Source organism: Podarcis gaigeae, assembly GCF_964106915.1.
Source record: "Podarcis gaigeae genome assembly, chromosome: 15".
NCBI classification, from domain to species: Eukaryota; Metazoa; Chordata; class Lepidosauria; order Squamata; family Lacertidae; genus Podarcis; species Podarcis gaigeae.
Genome location: NC_139692.1, coordinates 42,553,962 through 42,574,307, shown reverse-complemented (window position 1 = coordinate 42,574,307; position 20,346 = coordinate 42,553,962). Strand labels below are relative to the sequence as shown.

General features: G+C 46.3%; 1 protein-coding gene across 9 annotated transcripts in view; it reads left to right on the top strand.

Annotated features, from left to right (window-relative positions):
* The window catches only part of TRPV3 (transient receptor potential cation channel subfamily V member 3), a 41,748-nt gene that overhangs the window by 19,332 nt on the left and 2,070 nt on the right, over nt 1-20,346 (top strand). For 8 of the 9 annotated variants that reach the window (XM_083715073.1, XM_083715076.1, XM_083715074.1 and 5 more), the window contains 14 exons: nt 284-370; nt 1,113-1,270; nt 2,197-2,373; nt 3,714-3,854; nt 4,618-4,898; nt 5,810-5,986; nt 6,939-7,097; nt 13,968-14,069; nt 14,928-15,001; nt 15,727-15,892; nt 16,991-17,057; nt 17,714-17,985; nt 18,490-18,602; nt 19,137-19,207. In XM_083715073.1, coding sequence (XP_083571199.1) covers nt 284-370; nt 1,113-1,270; nt 2,197-2,373; nt 3,714-3,854; nt 4,618-4,898; nt 5,810-5,986; nt 6,939-7,097; nt 13,968-14,069; nt 14,928-15,001; nt 15,727-15,892; nt 16,991-17,057; nt 17,714-17,985; nt 18,490-18,602; nt 19,137-19,207 — 2,045 coding nt within the window. The remainder of the gene's footprint in view (nt 1-283; nt 371-1,112; nt 1,271-2,196; nt 2,374-3,713; nt 3,855-4,617; nt 4,899-5,809; nt 5,987-6,938; nt 7,098-13,967; nt 14,070-14,927; nt 15,002-15,726; nt 15,893-16,990; nt 17,058-17,713; nt 17,986-18,489; nt 18,603-19,136; nt 19,208-20,346) is intronic. The other variant, XM_083715077.1, reaches the window with a different exon arrangement.

Here is a 20,346-nt window from a genome sequence, read left to right as displayed (position 1 = left end):
CATTTACGCCACCATCCTAAGTGCCATTTCGACAGGTGGGCAGGATTGCCCACCTGTCAGTCACATGACTTGCTGCCACAGGAGGCAGGGATGGCCATCCATTTTGCCCAGTATAAACATTTTTGTTAGGGCACTCCTTGTCTGAAGGCTGCAAATTAAGTCTTAGTCGCCAATTATATTCATTCTAGATGTTTTTGTTTCCTGATTTTCCTGTGTAATTGCAGCTGATATTCTTCTGACCTTAATGTTTTTTACTTCCCACACCCTCTTTTTTTGCTTCCAGTGCATCTGCAAATTGCGAAGATATGGACTCCCCACAGTCCCTCCAAGATGACATGACTGAATATACCCCAAATGCAGACAGCTATTGGTGAGTGACCACACGTGATGCATTTCTGCACAGGGATTTTCTATAGATTCAGTGCTGACACGGGTTAGATTTACTGGGATCTTCCTCTCCTTCCCACCGGTGTGGTCTAAAAATCAAAGCCACCAGGCTAGATATCAATTTGGATGTGCCTTTAGGAAGGATTGCCAATCAAATAAATTTTGTAGATGTTCTTAAACACATTTAGATGCTTTTAACTGTTCTCAAGTGCTTTGTATTTATATTTATCTTACTTTTAATTGTATTGTTTTACCACATTGGTGTTTGCTGCCCTGGGCAACTCTGGAAGGGCAAGATGGAAATAAAATCACCACCTTCATCAAAAACAACATGCATAGCAAACAGGAACAAGATGAGGTCTGATGCTGGCTTATCACTTAACCCTGGTTCACATCCTAAACCCAGGTTCTTGCTGAAGCTTGCTCAGCTAAGTCCTTAACACATATTATATACATATAGCAGGACAAATAGGAAATGGTTTTAAACTTACCAAGCTACAAGCAAAGCCCTTTACCCAAACATAGCATGCATCCAAGTGTCTAGAGCATCTTGCACAAATTACCTTATCAGCGCTACAAGGTGGACCAGTATTATTATCTCATGTTGCAAATACAGGGCAGGCTTACCGTAAGAGAGTTTGCAGCTGAAGAGAGATTTGAACTTCCCGGCTGAGCTGCAACCATTTCTCTGCTTCCATGCCAACATTCTTCTGCTTTTAATCCAGCACTAATTCATCTCAAAGCGCTCGGCAAAACAACCGTCGGAAAAAGTTGAAGAAGTATCTGTTTCGGGCAGTGTCAGAGGGCAATATAGAAGAACTCCAGCACCTCCTTGCCGAAGTGAAGGATCGGTCCCATGCCTGCAGAAACCTGACAGTCCAAGGTATTCAGAAATTAAATTAAAATTGTACCCAGCCCTTCTTCCCAAAGGAGCCCAGGGTGCCAAACATATCAATAATAAGATGCAATTAAAATGTCTAAAAACAGTTTTGAAAAACAAGCTTCTAAAAACAGTCAAAGGCTTCTAAAAACCAAGGCATACTCTCACAGCTAATAATTTCTGGGTTACTAGGAATAGTGTCTTTCGGCTATCGAATGGCTGGTGTCAGGGATGGCTACCATCTTGAATGGCTCTAAAAGTGGATTAGACAAATTCATGGAAAAGGCTGCCAATGGCTACTAGCCGCAGTGGTTAAGCAGTGCTTCTATGGTCAGAGGCAGTAATGCTTCTGAATGCCAGTTACTGGAAAACCACAGGAGGGGAGAGTGCCCCCATGCTCCAATCCTGCTTGTGAGTTTCCTCACAGGCATCCAGGTGGCCACAGTAAGAACAGAATATTGGACTAGGTGGGCCATTGGCTTGATCCTGCTTTCGTTCTTCTGTTTTAGATTCTCCCTAAAAGATAATAAGGAAGGAGACAGACACACCTCACTAGGAAGGGCATTCTACAAATGGGAAGCCACCACTGGGAAGGCCCTGTCAAGGGTCACTGCCAACTGGGCACCCCCACCCAGTGGTGGTAGTTTAAAGGATGGTAGATTTTGCTCATACATTAGGGGAAATGTCTTAATGGCAAGAGCAGTTAATTAATAGAACCAGTTACCTAGAGAAGCAGTGCACTTTCCCTTGCTAGGGCTCTTGAAACCGAAGATGGGTAGCCATCTAGTGGAAATTCTTTGGATTTCCTGAACTGAGCAGGAAACCTACAATGGCCTCCCTCCAATGCTAGGATTTTATGTAAGTACTTGTTTTTATTATTATTATTATTATTATTATTATTATTATTATTATTATTATTATTTTGCCAGACTATCTGATGAAAAAAATGACCTCTTCTGACACAGGCAAGACCTGCCTAATGAAAGCCTTGCTAAACATCAACGAGAACACAAAGGAAATTGTGAAAATACTTCTCTCATTTGCAGAAGAAAACCTGATCTTAGAAAGGCTCATCAATGCTGCATACACAGAAGAGGCCTACAAAGGTACAGTACTTGTGCTTTGCGTTCAAACCTGAAAGAATATTGTGATGAGTATCATAGCACTTATTCCCCTATGACACACTTGCTCCCCTCATCACACTATAACTTTGGACTATAACATACAACGCAACTGAATGTTGGAAGATTCAGGGCGGACCGTAGAATTGGCTCCTGGAAGAGACAGTGATGGCCACCAACCTGGGGGACTGCAAAAGAGGATTGGACAAGTTCATGGAGGATAGGGCTAGCAATGGCTACTAGCCAGGATGGCTATGTCCTGCCTCCACCATTGGAGACAGTATTGCCTCTGAATATCAGCTCTAAATCGGGACCTGGGTGGCGCTGTGGGTTAAACCACAGAGCCTAGGACTTGCAGATCAGAAGGTTGGCGGTTTGAATCCCCGTGATGGGGTGAGCTCCCATTGCTCGGTCCCTGCTCCTGCCAACCTAGCAGTTCAAAAGCACATCAAAGTGCAAGTAGATAAATAGGTACCGCTCTGGTGGGAAGGTTAACGGTGTTTCCGTGCGCTGCTCTGGTTCGCCAGAAGCGGCTTAGTCATGCTAGCCACATGACCCAGAAACTGTATGCCGGCTCCCTCGGCCAATAAAACGAGATGAATGCCGCAACCCCAGAGTTGGCCATGACTGGACCTAATAGTCAGGGGTCCCTTTACCTTTATCAGCTCTAAACATCCCCTAAGTGGGGACACCCTAATTTCAGGCTCTCCACAGGCATCTAGTTGGACACTGTGAAAACAGGATGCTGGATTAGGTTTCTGATGTGTACCAGCCAACACTTCTGGATCCTTATGTTCTAATGCATACTGTTAAGTGATGGGAGGAGGGAATGGATCAGGTTTATAAATACTCAAAAATATGTTTCCAATCTGCAAAGCAAATGCAAATGTCGTTTTAGCAAAAACAAGACTAAATATCAGTGGGTAGGGCACTAGGGTGACAAATTATGGAACTGCAGAATGAGATTCACAGAAGTGTAAGTTGGAAGAGGGCCCAAAGGATCACCTAGTCCAGGGGTAGTCAACCTTTTTATACCTACCACCCACTAATGCATCTTTCTTGGTGGTAAAATTTCCTTACCGCCCACCAGTGCTAGATGGAAGGAGGATTCAGCTTGTGCCGTAGAACCCCCTACTGCCTACCTAGAATCCTGAAACGCCCACTAGTGGGCGGTAGGGATCAGGTTGACAACCCCTGATCTAGTCCAAGCTCTTGCAATGCCCACAGCTACCCCTGGGTGGGCTTGAACCACCACCTTCTGGTTCGCAACCACACACCCTGGCCCATTGCACTACCTGAGGTACATGTGTTTCTTTGTTCTGCAGGACAGACAGCTTTAAACATTGCCATTGAGAGACGGCAGTATGACATTACTCAGACCCTGATCGAGAAAGGAGCGGATGTGAACGCCCATGCACAAGGCATCTTCTTCAATCCTAAACACAAGCACGAAGGTTTTTATTTTGGTAAGCGAATGCAGGAGGCCAGCTGATGCAATGATGCCATGGGAACAGGGATGGATGAATCTGTTTTTGTTTTCTCTCAATTTACCAGCTTCCCAATCTTTAGTTCATTTCTCGACTTTTCTCCTAAATAATTGCAAATTTTGAAAAGTCCTCAGGAAAATTCATCCGCACCTTTAGTGCAAATTTCTCCTAAGATACACAAACTAGTATGCCTGGTACCTACATGTTTTGATGTTTGCATCAGGAGGACCCCCATGTCCTCTTCCCCACATACAGATGGAGAAATTTGCTTCAGCTTGCAGCCAAATGCATACCTAGCCCACCAGCACTTTTTGAAGCAATATGTGGGTTGAAGCACACTTATCCTTTGAAATTTGCAATTCTCTGAATTTTGCAATGCAGATTTCCAACCACACAATGTATGCAAAAGCTCATATATCTTAGGGGGAAGTGTGTGTTAAAATGCATTTATTAGTAAAAACAACATAAAAACTCTGCATGAAATTGCTTGTAAAAATGTGTATGTCAGGCAAAAGGCTACACAGAAAAGTGTGTATATTAGGAGAAATTTGCACCGAAAGGCTGCTAAATTCTCACAATGACTTTATAAAAAAATGAATAAATCACAATCTGGTGTGGAAATGTGAAGCATTGGAAAAATGAGAAACTGAGAACTGCCCCTCTGAAACTGTACATCCCTAATACCATTAAATTAAAAATATAAACAGCAACAAACAACTACAATGATGCATTATTTTCTCAGGAGAGACACCCCTGGCATTAGCTGCCTGCACAAACCAGCCAGACATTGTCGAGCTATTAATGAACAACAGCAAGACGGACATCACTTCCCAAGATTCGAGGGGGAACAATATACTCCATGCCTTGGTGACAGTCGCAGAAGACTTTAAGACACAAAATGACTTTGTGAGGAAGATGTACGACGCCATCCTCTTGAAAAGCAGAAACCGGGATTTGGAGACGATGAAGAATAAGGATGGTTTGACCCCTCTGCAGCTAGCTGCGAAAACTGGGAAGCTGGAGGTAAGCCTGGCTTGGGAAGCAAAGGAAGAAAAAGAAGGAGACTCTGGCAGGTGGCATATTATGAAATGTTGGAAATACGTGGATTTTTTTGGGTAGACCAGGAAAACCTGTGGTCCTCTGGATGGTTTTGGATTCCATTAGCCCCTGCAGGCATGGCCAGTGGTCAGGAACAATGTAGTCCAGCAGCATCTGGAGGTCCAGTGTTCAGGAACCTCAGGCACAGGGCCCAAATGTGGCCCACTGTCTGGCCCTCTTAACACTTTCCAGGCCACACCATTACCAGCACTGTTCCACGCCCTCCATGAATGCCTTTGCCTGACTGGAACATGTCCCTAAACTGCAATAAAGTCTCTTGCTTGCTTGCAAACAGGATGAGGAGATATGTGGTGTGTGTTTTCTGGTGTGTGTGTGTGTGTATGTGTGTGTGTTGTATGACCAGAGTATAGCGCATCTATTGCTTTGCCCATTTTTGCCTCTCATTCCTGCCTTCTACTGGCATGCGGTCCTCAGAAGGTTGCCTGCAACACAATGTGGCCCTCAGGCTGCTGTAGATTCTGCAGCCATTTTGGACTTCACTGGGTAGGAGCAACAGGGAGAGAGCCAAGTTTAGTTTTCATTTGGTTGCAACAACAGAGGGAGGTGGTACAGCAATATGCTAGTTATGCAATGTCTGTGGGAGCTTAGCAGCCACTGCCAGACTTAATGAATGCGGTAACAGCACAGTGTGCAAGATTAGATCTGAGCCAGATCTCATAACTTAGTCCCATCAGTTGTTCTCCAGCAAATGGTAGACTGCCTCTGAATGTGGAGGTATCACATAGCCATCTGGACTAATGTTGATTATGATTTATTTTTTATTAGTCAGTGGGGGACTTTTAACTTGCTCACATATCTCCATTTTGGTCCATTAGATTCTGAAATACATTCTTAGCAGAGAAATCAGAGACAAGCCAAACAGAAGCCTTTCCAGGAAATTTACTGACTGGGCTTATGGACCCGTACAGTCTTCCCTGTACGACTTGACAGAACTGGACACCACCTCAGAGAACTCCTTGCTGGATATTATTGTCTACAATACAAATATTGGGGTAAGTTCATGCACCCTTTTTAAAAAAAGTGTTGCTTTAGGAATCCTACATACCAACAGTGTGTTCAGTTTTCCAAGCGTCAATCTATATTTAGCCCAAACGGCAGCATCTATGCAAAAGAGGATGGTAACATCAGACGTGGGGCAGGGAGGAGCTCCAAGCTTTGCAGAAAAGCATTTTTTGGGGAGTGGGAATCCTGCAAGGGAGAGAGAAACTCCAAATTAGCCCAACAACAACTGGATGTGCCCATTTGCCATGGAATCCTGAGCATCTGCTAGGGCTGTGACTGTGGCAGGGGCAAGGATAGAAAATGGATAGTGGATGGAATGGAGTACCCCAGAATGGACACCACTGACTGGCTGGCTGGATTCTTGCAAAGTGATACATAGGTTGTTTCTAGAACACATCAGCATTAGCCATCCTCAGAGTAGACCCATTGGAATTGACGGACATGACTAATTTAGGTCGCTTAATTTTAATGGGAGTGCTCTGAGTGGTCCTTAGCTGGATACAGCCCACAGCATTAACCCACCATCATATATCACATTGTTAAAATTAAGCCAGTCCTTAAGACCTGCAGACACCTGGGTTCAAATCTTCACCCAGTACACCGATTGACCTTGGACCAGTCACAGCCTTTCAGCTTAATCTGCCTCACAAATCAGGTGTGAGCGCAAAATGATGGGGAAGCAGGAAACATGTATGGCGTTCCTAGGGAGGAAAAACAACATATAAAAGTAAGGAATAGCTATAATAAACTAGGCTCCCCATTAGTTAATCAACTAAGGCATTAGTTGATTAATCTACCCATTGAACGCTTTCAGTTCTCCTGCTCCAGGCAAGGCTCTGCTGGCATTAACTGCTTGTGTCTGTTTCCAAGAGCTCATTATTTTATTCCCTATCTGGTCACGATGACCCCCTGGGGGGGACTAACCTCTCTTGTCTTCTGCAGAATCGCCACGAAATGTTGGCGTTGGAACCTCTGCATTCCCTGTTGCGCATGAAGTGGAAAAGGTTTGCCAGACACGTGTTCTTTGTCTCCTGCTGTTTATACTTCATCTACAATGTGTTGCTGACGTTGATCTCCTACTACAGGCCTCAAGCAGAAATGGTAAGTGTTCCCCCCCTCCAAAAAAAAATGCCCCACTGTTTCTCCCATTTTGCTTTGTAAAATACGTAGCTGTTAAATTTGCAGTGATGGTCCCCAACTTGGATGGCTTTAAAAGAGGGTTAGATAAATTCATAGAGCAGAAAGCTATGTATCAATGGCTACTAGCCACAATGGCAACCTTCCACCTCCATTGCTGGAGGCAGTAAATGCCTCTGAATGCATCACAAGTGGGGAGACTTGCTCATGTGGGCTTTGGGGCAACTGGTTGGCCACTGTGAGAGCAGGATGCTGGAGTGGATTGGGTCCTCTTTGGCCTGATGTAACAGCCAGACCCTTCCAATGTTCTGAAAGCTTTGAGTGAAGATTTCACACCTCGGCGCTATACACTTTTTATGGGCCAGCACCTGGCGTCCAATTCCCAGAAAGGTTTCTTCTGCAAAAAAATGCTTTTTTGCATTTGTACCTCATTCACAGGGCACTTTAGCTTGTATTTATATTGTTGCGTGCAGGGTTACTGTTGTTGCTATTTATGAATTGCCTTGTGCAGATGTCCTAAGGTGATATACAAATACAACAAAAACAGCTTAAAAAACCAACAGAACATGAATTTAAAAACTAGTAGCCACCTGTCAGGGAACTGCCATCGGAGTTAGAGGTGCTGGACAGGCTCCAGCAGAGTAGGAGAGACTCTGCAGCAGAAGCAGGAACCAGCAGGGGGAGTGCAGGAGTTACAGCGGAGGGGAGGCTCTCAGACGCTTCTAGTGAGAATAGTGAAGAGGTAACTAGACCCCCTTTAGGAATTCCCTCCCTTCGCCGGAAACTGTCACGCAGAGAGTCACGAAAGCGCATGTCCGTCAAACAGCTTTTATGTTGGCGTAAGTTCCGTAGACGCCCACTGTCAGATTCTACCAGCGACTGACGGAGTCATGCTTTTGGGGGCTCCGTTAGTGCCTGGGTTTGGATGACCGGCCAAACCCCAGCGGGATCAAGCTTTTACGCACAAGCAGCTCATTATCCCATCACAGCAATCTGACAGTCTCCGAAAGCTGTTTGTGCAAGCAGAGGGCATCATGAGTGAACCAGCAGGAACCGGGGCAGCTGGAGCTGGAGCAGATCCAAGCCTGGAAGAAAGGTACAGGGCGTTGGAGGTCCAGCTCGCACTGCAAACGGCGAGGCTGGAGGAGAGGAGGGCTCAAGATGCAGATAAGGGGAAAACCACCCCACTTGCCAGAAGGGTGCCTGGATTGGTGCAGAAATTTGGGGGGAATCCCAGGAACTATCAAGCCTTTAGAACAGAGATGCAATATGCTCTCAATCTACTGTTTGATGACTTCCCCGATGAGAACTCTAGAGTGGCGTACGTGATTGGCCATCTAGAGGGAGGGGCGAGGGACTGGGTTCGCCCCCTGATGGCAGCCAATAATGAAATCTTAAAGGACACAATGAAGTTTTTTCGCGCCATGGACTTGATGTTTTCCAGCGAGATTGAGCAGGGGATGGTGCGCAGGGAGTTGATGGCTTGTAAACAGGGGAGCCGATCTGTACGTGAGTACTGGACTGAGTTCACCATGCTGATTCATAGACTGGGGTGGAACCTTGCTAGTGAACCTATTCAAATGCTATTTGAAGAAGGTCTCTCTCCGGCAGTGAAAGATGAACTTTCCCGGGCGCCTAGGGCGGAGTCTATGGACCAGCTGACTAAATCAGCGCTGTCCATAGGAGCACGCCAGGAGGCTAGAGCTTTGGAAAAGCGGGAAGGAAAGGGGGAACGTTGGAAGGACTTCCGCATTCCAGAGATTCCGGAGCAGCCTTTCCCGCCAGCAGAGCCGATGGAACTTGGAGCAGCGCGCGCGCGCGCAGTTTCAAACACCAGTGAAGGGCGGAAGAAGGAGGGAAAGAGCGGCAAGAGATGCTATCTCTGCCAACAGCCAGGTCACTTTGCCAGAGTCTGTCCGCAAAGGAAGGAATGGCAAGGGATGGCAGGAACTGTTGGGGGGAAGGAGGAGGATGAAATGAAGGAGCAAGTAAAAGCCAACGCCTGGTTGCCAACATCAGGGCACAGCAGCCAGGCCAGGGAGTAGTGAACGTGCCCACGCCGGAACCCCCAAGACCAGCACTTGTGATAGAGGTGTTGCTGGAACTGGCAAACGGACACCCACTAAAGATAAGAGCGCTATTGGACTCAGGTAGCTCATGTAATTTCATGAGTAAGGAGTTTGCAGCTGAGCACCAGATACAGACTATCCCATTAAGTAAGCCTTTGCAGGTTACCACGATTGATGGGAGGGAGCTGTTGGGAGGAGAAGTGAGCCAACAGACTGTACCAATGATAATGAGGGTGGCACGGCACACAGAACTGATAGCGTTTAACGTAGCCACCCTGGGAGGAGCCCCTATTATCTTGGGAATGAGCTGGCTGGCACTACATGATCCGCTAGTAGGCTGGCATCAGCGCGTGGTTTCCTTTGGATCAGCACATTGCCTAGAACACTGCAAGGAGGGAGAGGCCCAGGCAGGCAGCAGGGCCACTCTAGCAGGGGTGGAAGTGATGGACAAGGGGAAGGTGCCACCACAATACGCTGACTTGATTGACGTATTCAGCGAAAAGGAAGCGGATAAATTGCCCCCGCACAGACCCTTTGACTGTCAAATTACCTTACTCCCAGGAGCACAATTGCCAGTGGGGAAGCTGTATGCAATGTCAGACAGTGAGATGCAGGAGTTAAGGGAGTTCATTGACAAGAATCTCAAGAGAGGTTTCATCAGAGAGTCACGAGCGGTGGGGGGCAGTCCAGTGTTCTTTGTGGACAAAAAAAACACGGGCAAGCCCAGACTTGTGTGTGATTTCAGGTCCCTGAATGCAGTGTCAGAACCAGTGACTTTCCCTATGCCTAGAATTGATGACATTCTGACACAGGTGAGAAAAGGGAAGATTTTTACCAAGCTGGACCTTAGGGGGGCATATAACTTGATACGTGTGAGGAAGGGGGATGAGTGGAAGACCACTATGTTCACCCCCTTGGGGGCGTTTGAGTACCTCGTTATGCCTTTCGGATTACAAGGAGGCTCCGCCTGTTTTCAATCATTCATGAATCACGTCCTGGGGCCATTGCTCTACAAGAACTGCGTAGCGTTCTTAGATGACGTCCTGGTGTACTCAGAGAATGAGGAGCAGCATGTGCGAGATGTAAGAGAGGTACTGAGCAAACTGCGAGAAAACCGGCTGTGGGTGAAACTGGAGAAGTGTCAGTTTCATACTAGGGAGGTGGAATTCCTGGGGTACCGGTTGTCTGACAAGGGATTGGCCATGGATCCCAGCAAGGTTCAAGCGGTACTGGAATGGAAAACACCAAAGACCAAGAAGGACGTGCAAAGGTTCCTGGGGTTCGGAAACTTCTATAGGAAGTTCATCAAAAACTTTGCCCATTTGACCGCGCCCATCACAGATTGTCTTAGTAGCAAAAAGAAATTTGTTTGGACGGAAGAAGCGCAGCGGGCGTTCGAACGCCTAAAGCAGGCGTTTGCGTCGGAAGAACAGCTTCTGCACGTGGATCTACAACAACCAATGAGAGTGGAGACTGACGCGTCAGACCGAGCAGTGGGGGCCGTGCTTCTCCAGCCGGGAAAGGATACGTCGGAATGGAGACCGTGTGCATTCTTTTCGCGGAAATTGAACAAATCCGAGAGGAACTACACAGTGTACGACAGAGAACTGCTCGCCATTCATGAAGCATTCCGGAAATGGCGGCACTTGCTGATTGGGGCGCAACACAAGGTTCAAGTCCGAACTGACCACAAAAATCTGGAATATTGGAGAACAGCCCGTGTCCTGAACCAGAGACAAGTGCGATGGGCCCAGGAGTTCTCCAAATTCCACTTTGAGATTCGTTACGTGCCAGGTTCAGAGAACGTGAGAGCGGATGCCCTTTCCAGGAAACCTGAGTACTTAGAGGGGGAGGGAGCGCCTGAGGCAAGGCATGTAATCTCCGAAGACCGCTGGGTGTGTGGGGCGGCATTGGTGGGGCAAAGGGAACTGATGGAAGGTACGGAGAACGATGAATACGCCCAAGAGAAACTCAGAGAACTCAGGAGGACAGAAGAGAACACAGGGGGATTTGAAGAAAAGAACGGGGCGTTGTATTACAAAGGGGCACTGTACATACCAGATGGGGAACTGAGGGGCAGAGTACTCAAGCAGTTGCATGACAGCCCCACAGCGGGACATTTTGGACAGCACAAAACCATGTGGTTGGTTACCAGGGAGTTTTGGTGGCCCAAGGTGAGGGAGGACGTGCGGGAATATGTTAGGGGTTGCGACAGGTGTCAGCGAGCAAAAGGAGAGAGGGTGGCGCCAGCGGGGCTATTACAACCCTTACCCACGCCAGAAAGGCCTTGGGAGGCAGTATCCATAGATTTTATGACGGACCTGCCAAAATCCAAAGGCAAAACAGCTGTCATGGTGGTGGTAGATCTATTAACCAAAATGTGTCATTTTATAGCCTGTTCACATGCGGTTACAGCGGAGGAGACCGCCAAGTTGTTTGTAGAGCATATTTTCAGGTTGCATGGCGCCCCCTTGAGGGTGGTCAGTGACAGAGGCAAACAATTTACTTCCAGGTTCTGGAGGAAACTTATGAGCTTACTGCAAGTAGAACTCAATTTATCCACTGCCCGACACCCAGAAACTAATGGGCAAGCGGAAAGGGCAAACGGCATTTTGCAACAATACCTGAGGTGTTATGTAAAGGACAGAGAAAATGATTGGGTAGATAAGCTACCGCTGGCCGAATTTGCCTACAACAACGCGGAGAATGTGTCCACAGGGATGAGTCCTTTCCTGGCAAACTATGGGTGCCATCCCCGGGCATTCCCAGGAGAGGGGGGGGAGAGGTGGAGCGTGCCGGCAGCGGAACATTTTTTTGAAGAGATGGAAGCGATCCACCGTCAGCTTCAACTTAACTTAGAGAGAGCCAAGGAAGAATATAAGAAGCAAGCAGACAGAAATAGGAGGGAAGGTGAAATCATAAGGGTGGGAGACCGAGTGTGGTTGTCCACCCAAGGACTACCGTTCAAGGGTGGGAGTAAGAAATTGAGACCCAAGAAATTGGGACCCTTTGAGGTCATACAGCAGGTCAACCCAGTAGCATTCAAACTCAGACTGCCCAGTCACATGAAATTACACCCAGTATTTCACAGGTCATTACTGTCGCCGTACCGAGAGGGACGTGAGTGGGGGGAGCGTGAGAGAGAGGCCACCCAAACGCTCGTGATAGAAGAGAGAGAGCGCGACATGAACGTGGCAGGAATCATTGATTCCAGGTGGAAGGGGAATCAGGTGGAATATCTGGTAGAATGGGAGGGGGAAGTAGAGTCGGAAAACACTTGGGTGCCAGCAGAGGTAGTGAATGACGAGATCTTAATAGAAACATTTCATCAGCGTTTCCCAAGAAAACCGCAACCCGTGGCACGATTTAGAAGGGAACACTTTGGGACCACCGATGAGGAGGGAGAGTTTGAAGGGTTCCCAGAGTCAGGGGTGGGTGAGGAAGCTGCCTCCGACGAAGAAGAAGAAGACGGGGAGAGAGACGGGACGCCGTGGCTAGAAGTGTTTGAATCCTCTGATGACGAGGATTGCTCTTTCAGGGGCTTTCCGCCCTCACCGCCAGTGGGAGAGGAGGCGGGAGGGGGTGAAGGGGGGCCTGGGGGGGAGGTGGATGTCAGGGAACTGCCATCGGAGTTAGAGGTGCTGGACAGGCTCCAGCAGAGTAGGAGAGACTCTGCAGCAGAAGCAGGAACCAGCAGGGGGAGTGCAGGAGTTACAGCGGAGGGGAGGCTCTCAGACGCTTCTAGTGAGAATAGTGAAGAGGTAACTAGACCCCCTTTAGGAATTCCCTCCCTTCGCCGGAAACTGTCACGCAGAGAGTCACGAAAGCGCATGTCCGTCAAACAGCTTTTATGTTGGCGTAAGTTCCGTAGACGCCCACTGTCAGATTCTACCAGCGACTGACGGAGTCATGCTTTTGGGGGCTCCGTTAGTGCCTGGGTTTGGATGACCGGCCAAACCCCAGCGGGATCAAGCTTTTACGCACAAGCAGCTCATTATCCCATCACACCACCCATGGCAGAAACGTTTCCATTCAGTGTTGAGGTTGGAACAAAAATGTTCTCAGTTGTTTCTGGAAAGTGCAGGTGTGGACACCCGTCATATCTTGATGGGGATGCTGTTCCGCAGAACAGGGGCAGCCAAAAAGCTCTGCTCTGAGTGATCTGTGCAGTGGGCTTCCAAAATCTTTGAAACTTGAAGGAGAAACTGTCCTGCTGGCTCATGGTTGGGTGGCACCGTGTAGGCCTCCTTCCAGCAACTCCTGCAGCCAAGCTGGTGCCCAAAGTCTTGCTCCGCTTTCCTTTGGGCCACATCAGTGAGGCTGAGAGTGGGGTCTTATTCTGTGGGCAGCCCAGGACCTCCACACACACTGCCCAGGCTTGTGCCTCGGGAAGGTCACTTTGGTGCTGCTAACACAGCAGTTTGACTTCACTCCCAGAGGTGTACTTCATTGTCTCTTGAGACAGACAGATGCCAACAACATAAATAAAGGGGATTAGGTGGAGCTTACTTCATCATTGTAAGCGGGAGTCATGTATGCTTTCCTTTTCATTAAGTGTTTCTCCAGCACTCTGAAGCCTCCCCAGATGCCCACACTTCCTGGTCTGAAAAGGCGCCATGACCACTTTCCCTATCACAACCTCATGACATCATATGCACCGCAACTTGTTGGAAAACTAGTTTGAAAACTGGGATATGAAATAATAGATATAGATTCAGTCCTGGGATCATCCTGAATTTTTCTCTCACCTCTGTCTTGTTTTCAGGCTCCACCATATCCTCTGAGTTTGACTGATGACCTCAGTTGGCTCCAGCTGACAGGACAAGTGACAGTGATGCTGGGGGCCATATTTATAGCAATTAAAGAGGTGAGATTCAATTATTGTTGTTCTTTGCTTTTTAATGTAAAATCAAAAGTACAAACAAATCAATCAAAATGATGAAACATAGGAGCAGTACGGAGGTTGTATTTTCCATATATATATATAAAAATAAAAGCAGCAAAACACACCATGATAGCCAAATTGCGTGGTTTTGGGGGTGAGTTTTGTACATCTGGATCTGACACTTCAGAAATTAAATCAAGTGTTAAAATATCCCAGGTCCTCTTTATCCTTAGAATTGCATAATTTGTGAGTTATTTTCTCTGCAATAGTCAGAGTCCACATATTCTTGTACCACAAGAGCTCTATGTCCTGTAGTGTCTTCAATATCTGGGCCAAATAAGTTGTTATGAAACTGTCAATGCTCTCTCATTCATTCCAACCCAAGACATTTTGCTGCCTTATGCAGAGCTCAAAGGGCACACTTCCTCCTTTAGGACCAACACTTTAAAAAGTATTGCTGCCCCATTCAGGCTGTGATCCTTAGCTGCCTGCCCAGAAGTACACCCTGCTGAACTTAATGAGAATTACTTCTGAATATATATATGTACAGGGCTGTGCTAATTCTTGCCTTCATCTGTTAGGTTGTAGTGCAACTAGGGCCGGCCCCACCATTGTCTTTGTAAACTGATGTGTTTGTGTCAGTTTTATAGATACATCCTAAAAGTAAAATGAATGGCTTTGGGAGGAGAGACCTGTGGCCCTCCAGATGTTGCTAGGCTACAACTCTCATTGCTCCTGGCTGCTCCTTATGCCTGTAACTGCTGCATTGGTCCATCCCTAGTCACTGCTTTGTGTGTATGTGTGTTTTGTTAATCTACTCCTGGCTATTTCTACCTGCAGAGCGTAGCTATCTTCCTGCTCAGGCCTTCAGATCTCCAATCAATCCTATCTGACGCTTGGTTCCATTTCGCATTGTAAGTCATGCATAAGAATTACAGCTCTGAAATAACATCCAGTCTTTCTCCGCTAAGTGGCTCATGGGCAATGCCTCTCTTTAACTCTGCCCTTAGCTCTTTTCTAATCTCTCTGCCAGCTCTTGATGTGATTTAGACATATAAATGTATATGCCATTTAAGGTCAAATGTGTTCCTGATGCCAGGGTGGCTTTTAAGATGCTTAATACTAGCATCTTAAAAGGCTGTGCTGTAATTATGAATGGGAGAGAAATTCGATTCTGTTTGCCTTGAAAGGCCATCCTACCTAATTCACGCTTTCTGACACAATATGCAAACTGAAGCACAGCCACCCTCTGAAATCCTCACTCCTCCAGATTTCCCAATGCAGTTCATTTGCAAAAATACAAATACTAGGAAAAAATGGGCAGAAAAAAGCATGTGTTGGAGAAAATAACTTACAAATATGCATTATATTGGGGGGGGGGGGTTGCATGCAAAAATGTGTCTATTTCAGGAAATTTGCACTAAAATGCAGATGGATTTCCATGTGGACTTTACAAAATAATAACCACAATGTAGAAATGCAGAGAATTAATTTTAGAATGGAAAATTAGAAACTGAAATTGACAAATGCCCCCATCCTTAGTAGTTGTAACACACCCATGTCAATAAAGTCTCTACCTGATTCTTAATTGTCCAGTTTTCCTCACAGATGCAACTTTTTTCCTATTGTGTCTTGACAGTTTTATACAAGCAGTCTTGGTTGTCTTCTCTGTCTGCTTGTACTTCTTCTCCTACAAAGAACACCTTGCGTGCCTCGTCTTGGCCATGTCCTTAGGGTGGGCCAACATGCTGTATTTCACCCGGGGTCTGCAGTCCATGGGAATCTATAGTGTGATGATCCAGCAGGCAAGTATGCACTTCCAAGTTCCATTCGATATTTGATTGTGGATGTCTGTCCACCATCTCCAGAACCCTGGTCTCAGAAGTGCTCATTCTTCAGAAGGGCAGCTCCATTGCTGCATGAGCTGCTGCATGTCCTTATTGTTACTTTTTGTAATAAGCAACTTGGCTATAACCTTGGCTCTTCTAATGCCCATTTTTCCTTCTTTTGAAATAAGGCAGCCTGCCTTTGAGGGAAGAGCAAGAGCAGCTCCTGCTCTGCATGCAGGAGTTCAATCCCTGGCATATCCAGGCAGGATGGGGAAAGATTCCCTGCCTGAAACCATGGAGAGCCACAATTGATAACACAGAGATAGATAGATGATGGCTATGCTCTGCCTCTATTGGGTTTGCTGATCAGAAAGTCGTGGTTTAATCCGTGCCATGAGGTGAGCTCCCGTTGCTCTGTCCCAGCTCCTGCCAACCTAGCAATTCGAAAGCATACTAACACAAGCAGATAAATAGGTACCACTGCAGTGGGAAGGTAAATGGCATTTCTGTAGGCTCTGGCAATCATCACGGTGTCCCGTTGTGCCAGAAGCGGTTTAGTCATGCAGGCCACATAACCTGGAAAGCTGTCTGCGGACAAACACTGGCCCCCTTGGCTGAAGCGAGATGAGCGCCTAACACCATAGTTGCCTTTGACTGGACTTAACTGTCTGGGGCTCCTTTTCCTTTACCTGCTATTGGAAGGAGGGGAGAGAGCTCTTGTGCCCGGGTCCTGCTTGCTGGTTTCCTACAGATATACTCTGGGTGGCCACTGTGAGAATAGGATGCCATGGGCCTGATTCAGCAGGCTTTTCTTACATTCTTATGCAGCAGTGGTCTGATTCAGCATAAGGATCCCTGAAGCACATCTTAATGCAGACAAATTGAGAGAGCCAGTTTTGTCTTCACAATGTATCAGCATCCAGTAAAAGTGCTTTTGGGGTCAGCTTTCCAAATGCATAGAGACTGAACACACTGATGCGGATAACTTGGACTACTGAAAGAGGTAGAGCGGTAACATGGAGAGTTTTGAGGTTCTAATTAACATGCCATTTTCTTTTTCTTTTCTTTTCATAGGTCATCTTGCATGACGTGATAAAGTTTCTAGTGGTATACATTGTATTTCTGCTCGGATTCGGTGTAGGTAAGCAGAATTTGATGGTTATTATAGGAGGGTGGCAGTATCTTAAAAACATTTTGCATAGCTGGAATGGTGAGCTATCTAATCTTTGCTGGACTAAGCCTGCAGGACTCACGTCTAGGTAAACACAGCCCTGCTCTGCCCAACAAAGCATTCAGTGAAATGTGTAAGCTTGCATCCTCTTACACCAATCCAAATTGTACCAATATATGATTTGCATCTTCCACATGGCAGTTCATGCGGCCAAATTTTGTGTTGTTTCCACAGAAAATCATCCTAGCACTCTGCCCCATATTATTTCTCGATTGAACCCAGATGTACCAATGCTTTAGAAAATGAAGCAAATAAAAAAAAAAAAAAACACCCTGTGGAAATGGCAGATTCAAATTAAATTGGGGGGGTGGATGAGCTTCTGTGGATGAGCGCATCATGTCTCCAATAGACTGCAATGTGGAAGCTTCCCCCCAACGTTTTCTTCTGAATATGGGATAAGATAAATGCAAGGATTGCGGAGTCTTTGGGGAGCTTGTCAACCATTCTTGACCCTGTTAAGAACTCCCCATAAACTTCCAGAAAAGCGCACAAGAACACAGAAGACATTCTACAAATATACAATATAATATTAAAGGTGCCCTTCTCTCTTTCTCTCTTAAACACAGCTCTTGCTGCCTTGATAGACGATTGCCCTGAAAACAGTAAGTGCAGTAACTTCAGCACTTTAGGGAATGTCGAGATCGAACTCTTCAAACTCACTTTAGGCCTTGGTGACCTGGAGATCCATGAGGATGCAAAATACCCCATTCTGTTTCTGCTGCTCCGCATCTCCTTCGTCATCTTGACGTTCGTTCTCCTCCTTAACATGTTGATCGCGTTGATGGGGGAGACGGTGGAAGATATATCTAAGGAGAGCGAACATATCTGGAGGCTTCAGGTTGGTTTTCCCATTACCACTGGGGGGGATGGACATATCCTTCCAGCAAAAATCTAAACCCTGCCTGTAAACAGAATGTCAGCTGACAGCGCCAATCAGCTGATCGGCGCAGCTCTTTAGTCCCCTCGCCTTAGCATGGGTGATCTCAGTGGGGCTCATTGTCAGTCCTCGACTAGATAATTAGTGGGTTCTGTTTGCAAAGGAACAATCAAGTGTTCACTTCAAGCTCCAAATCCTTTTTGCAGTCATGTATGATATCTGGTGTGGGGAATGCAGACGTTGTTTGGAGAAAACAGGCCAAAACAGGCCCATGCTGGGCCTAATGTGGGTTCCCATACCTGCTGTAGACCAAGAGTGAGCACACCTTCTGTTTGCGGGATCTCTTTTTCTTTATTCTTTTTGACTAGAAGTATGAAATCCACCCACCAATGAGCATTCTTAAAAGTTTTTTGGTTTTTTGTTTGTTTTTACATTATCTGGTAACATTTTTCTTGTTACCACCAGAGGGCAAGAACTATTGTGGAAACAGAAAAGATCCTGCCAAAATTCCTGAGGAGAAAATTCCAGCTTGGAGAATGGTGCAAAGTGGCAGAGAATGACACCAGGTTATGTTTAAGGTAAATCAGATGTTCAGAAATGGATGAAGCTGCTCTGTTTTGATAACTGTGTCCTGTTAGAGAGAGAAATGAACAAGCTCTACATAGCATGTTTAAGGGATCTGATAGCTTCCTGCTCTTTTAACTGTGCCGCCACTGCATCAAGGCTTCTAGTCGTGGTGGCTATGTTCTACCTCCACTGATGTCCCATAGAGAAAAATCAAATACGTCCATCTCTACAAACAGAATTCCAAAAGTGAAACTATGCTTTGAACCAGTGGTGGCCAATCTGTGGCACTTCATATGTTGTTGGACTCCAACTCCCAGCAGTCAGCATCGCCAATGGTTAGGGATGATGGAAGTTGTAGTCTAGCAGCATATGGAGGGCCGCAGGTTAGCTGCCCCTGCTCAAAACATGACATTACTTTTTCATATACTGATTAAGTGTGCATCGATTAAATGAATACTGAGCCCTGATTAAAAATCTGAAAACATGAAGTGTTTCTGTCATGGTGTAAAAGATGAATCATTATAATGCATGAATTCTCTAACTAGGATTAATGAAGTCAAATGGACTGAATGGAAAACGCATGTTGCATTCATCAATGAAGACCCAGGTCCAACAGGTAAGATTCATTTATAATTTTGGGAGTAATTTTTTAAAAAAAGTTTTGTGGCCTTTTTGTCCTGTGTGTCCACACACACTCTAATCTAGGGGAAGGAACCTCAGGACCAGGGACTGAAATGTGGCCCTCTAAATCTCTCCATCTGGCCCTTGAGGCTCTCCCCAGCCCACACTCCTCACTGAGTCTTGTGTTCTTGATGTGTGATAATGTCTTACTTGCCTGCACAGGGGATGGAGAGATGTATGGGCATACATGTTAAACCTCTGACATTTGCACAACTGGAGTGTAGCCTCCCATCCAAGGAAAAGAGTCACATTTGTTGATCCACCTAGTTTTTCCTCTGGTTCCACCCACCACTGGCATGCAGTTAATTTCACTGCACACAGGTGGTATAGTGACAATAAAGGTTTATTATTTCTTAGTAGTGGTTCACTAAGTGGGGTTGGGGCTGATGTTGCTTACTAGGAGAGGCCAGGTGGTTGGCTCCAGTCCTACTGGGCCAGGTTACAAGGCCTTTAACAAATTGGGTCCAGGATACCTCAAAGGCCACCCAATCACATATATATGTGTCCTGATCACGTAGGTCTTCGAGGGGTGGGATGGGGAGTCACAGTTGTCCCCCAGCGCCCGGATGCACAGATTGTATCCACCAGGAGCCATGGTTTCAGATTGTGGGCCAATTTTACAGAACTTCCTTCCAGCTGAGGTCAGACAGGCCCACTCCCTGTTAAACGCCCAGGGCCAACTGAAGATTTTTTCATTCTGGTAGGCATGTTCAGTGATTTTATAGTTTTAACTGAGTTAATATTCCTTGTGTTGTATTTTTGCAAACTGCTTAGAGACTATTGTAGCTAAATGGTATATAAACTGTTTAAATAAGTAATAAATAGTGCAAATGCTCTGGTGCAGCAAATCCAGTCCTCCTAACTAGTATGTTTGCCTGACATCAGCCTCCTTGCTCATCCCCTATTGGTAAGCAACAGCAACCTATCAGACAGGAAGCTAGCACAGAAGCTCCACCCTACCCAGTGCACTGCTTCTGGTGTAGACAATGCCAACCAAGATGTGTCAATGATCTCTAACTAAGAATATAGCAGCTTCCCAAGCCCACTGTACACACAGAAGATGGATCACAGCCT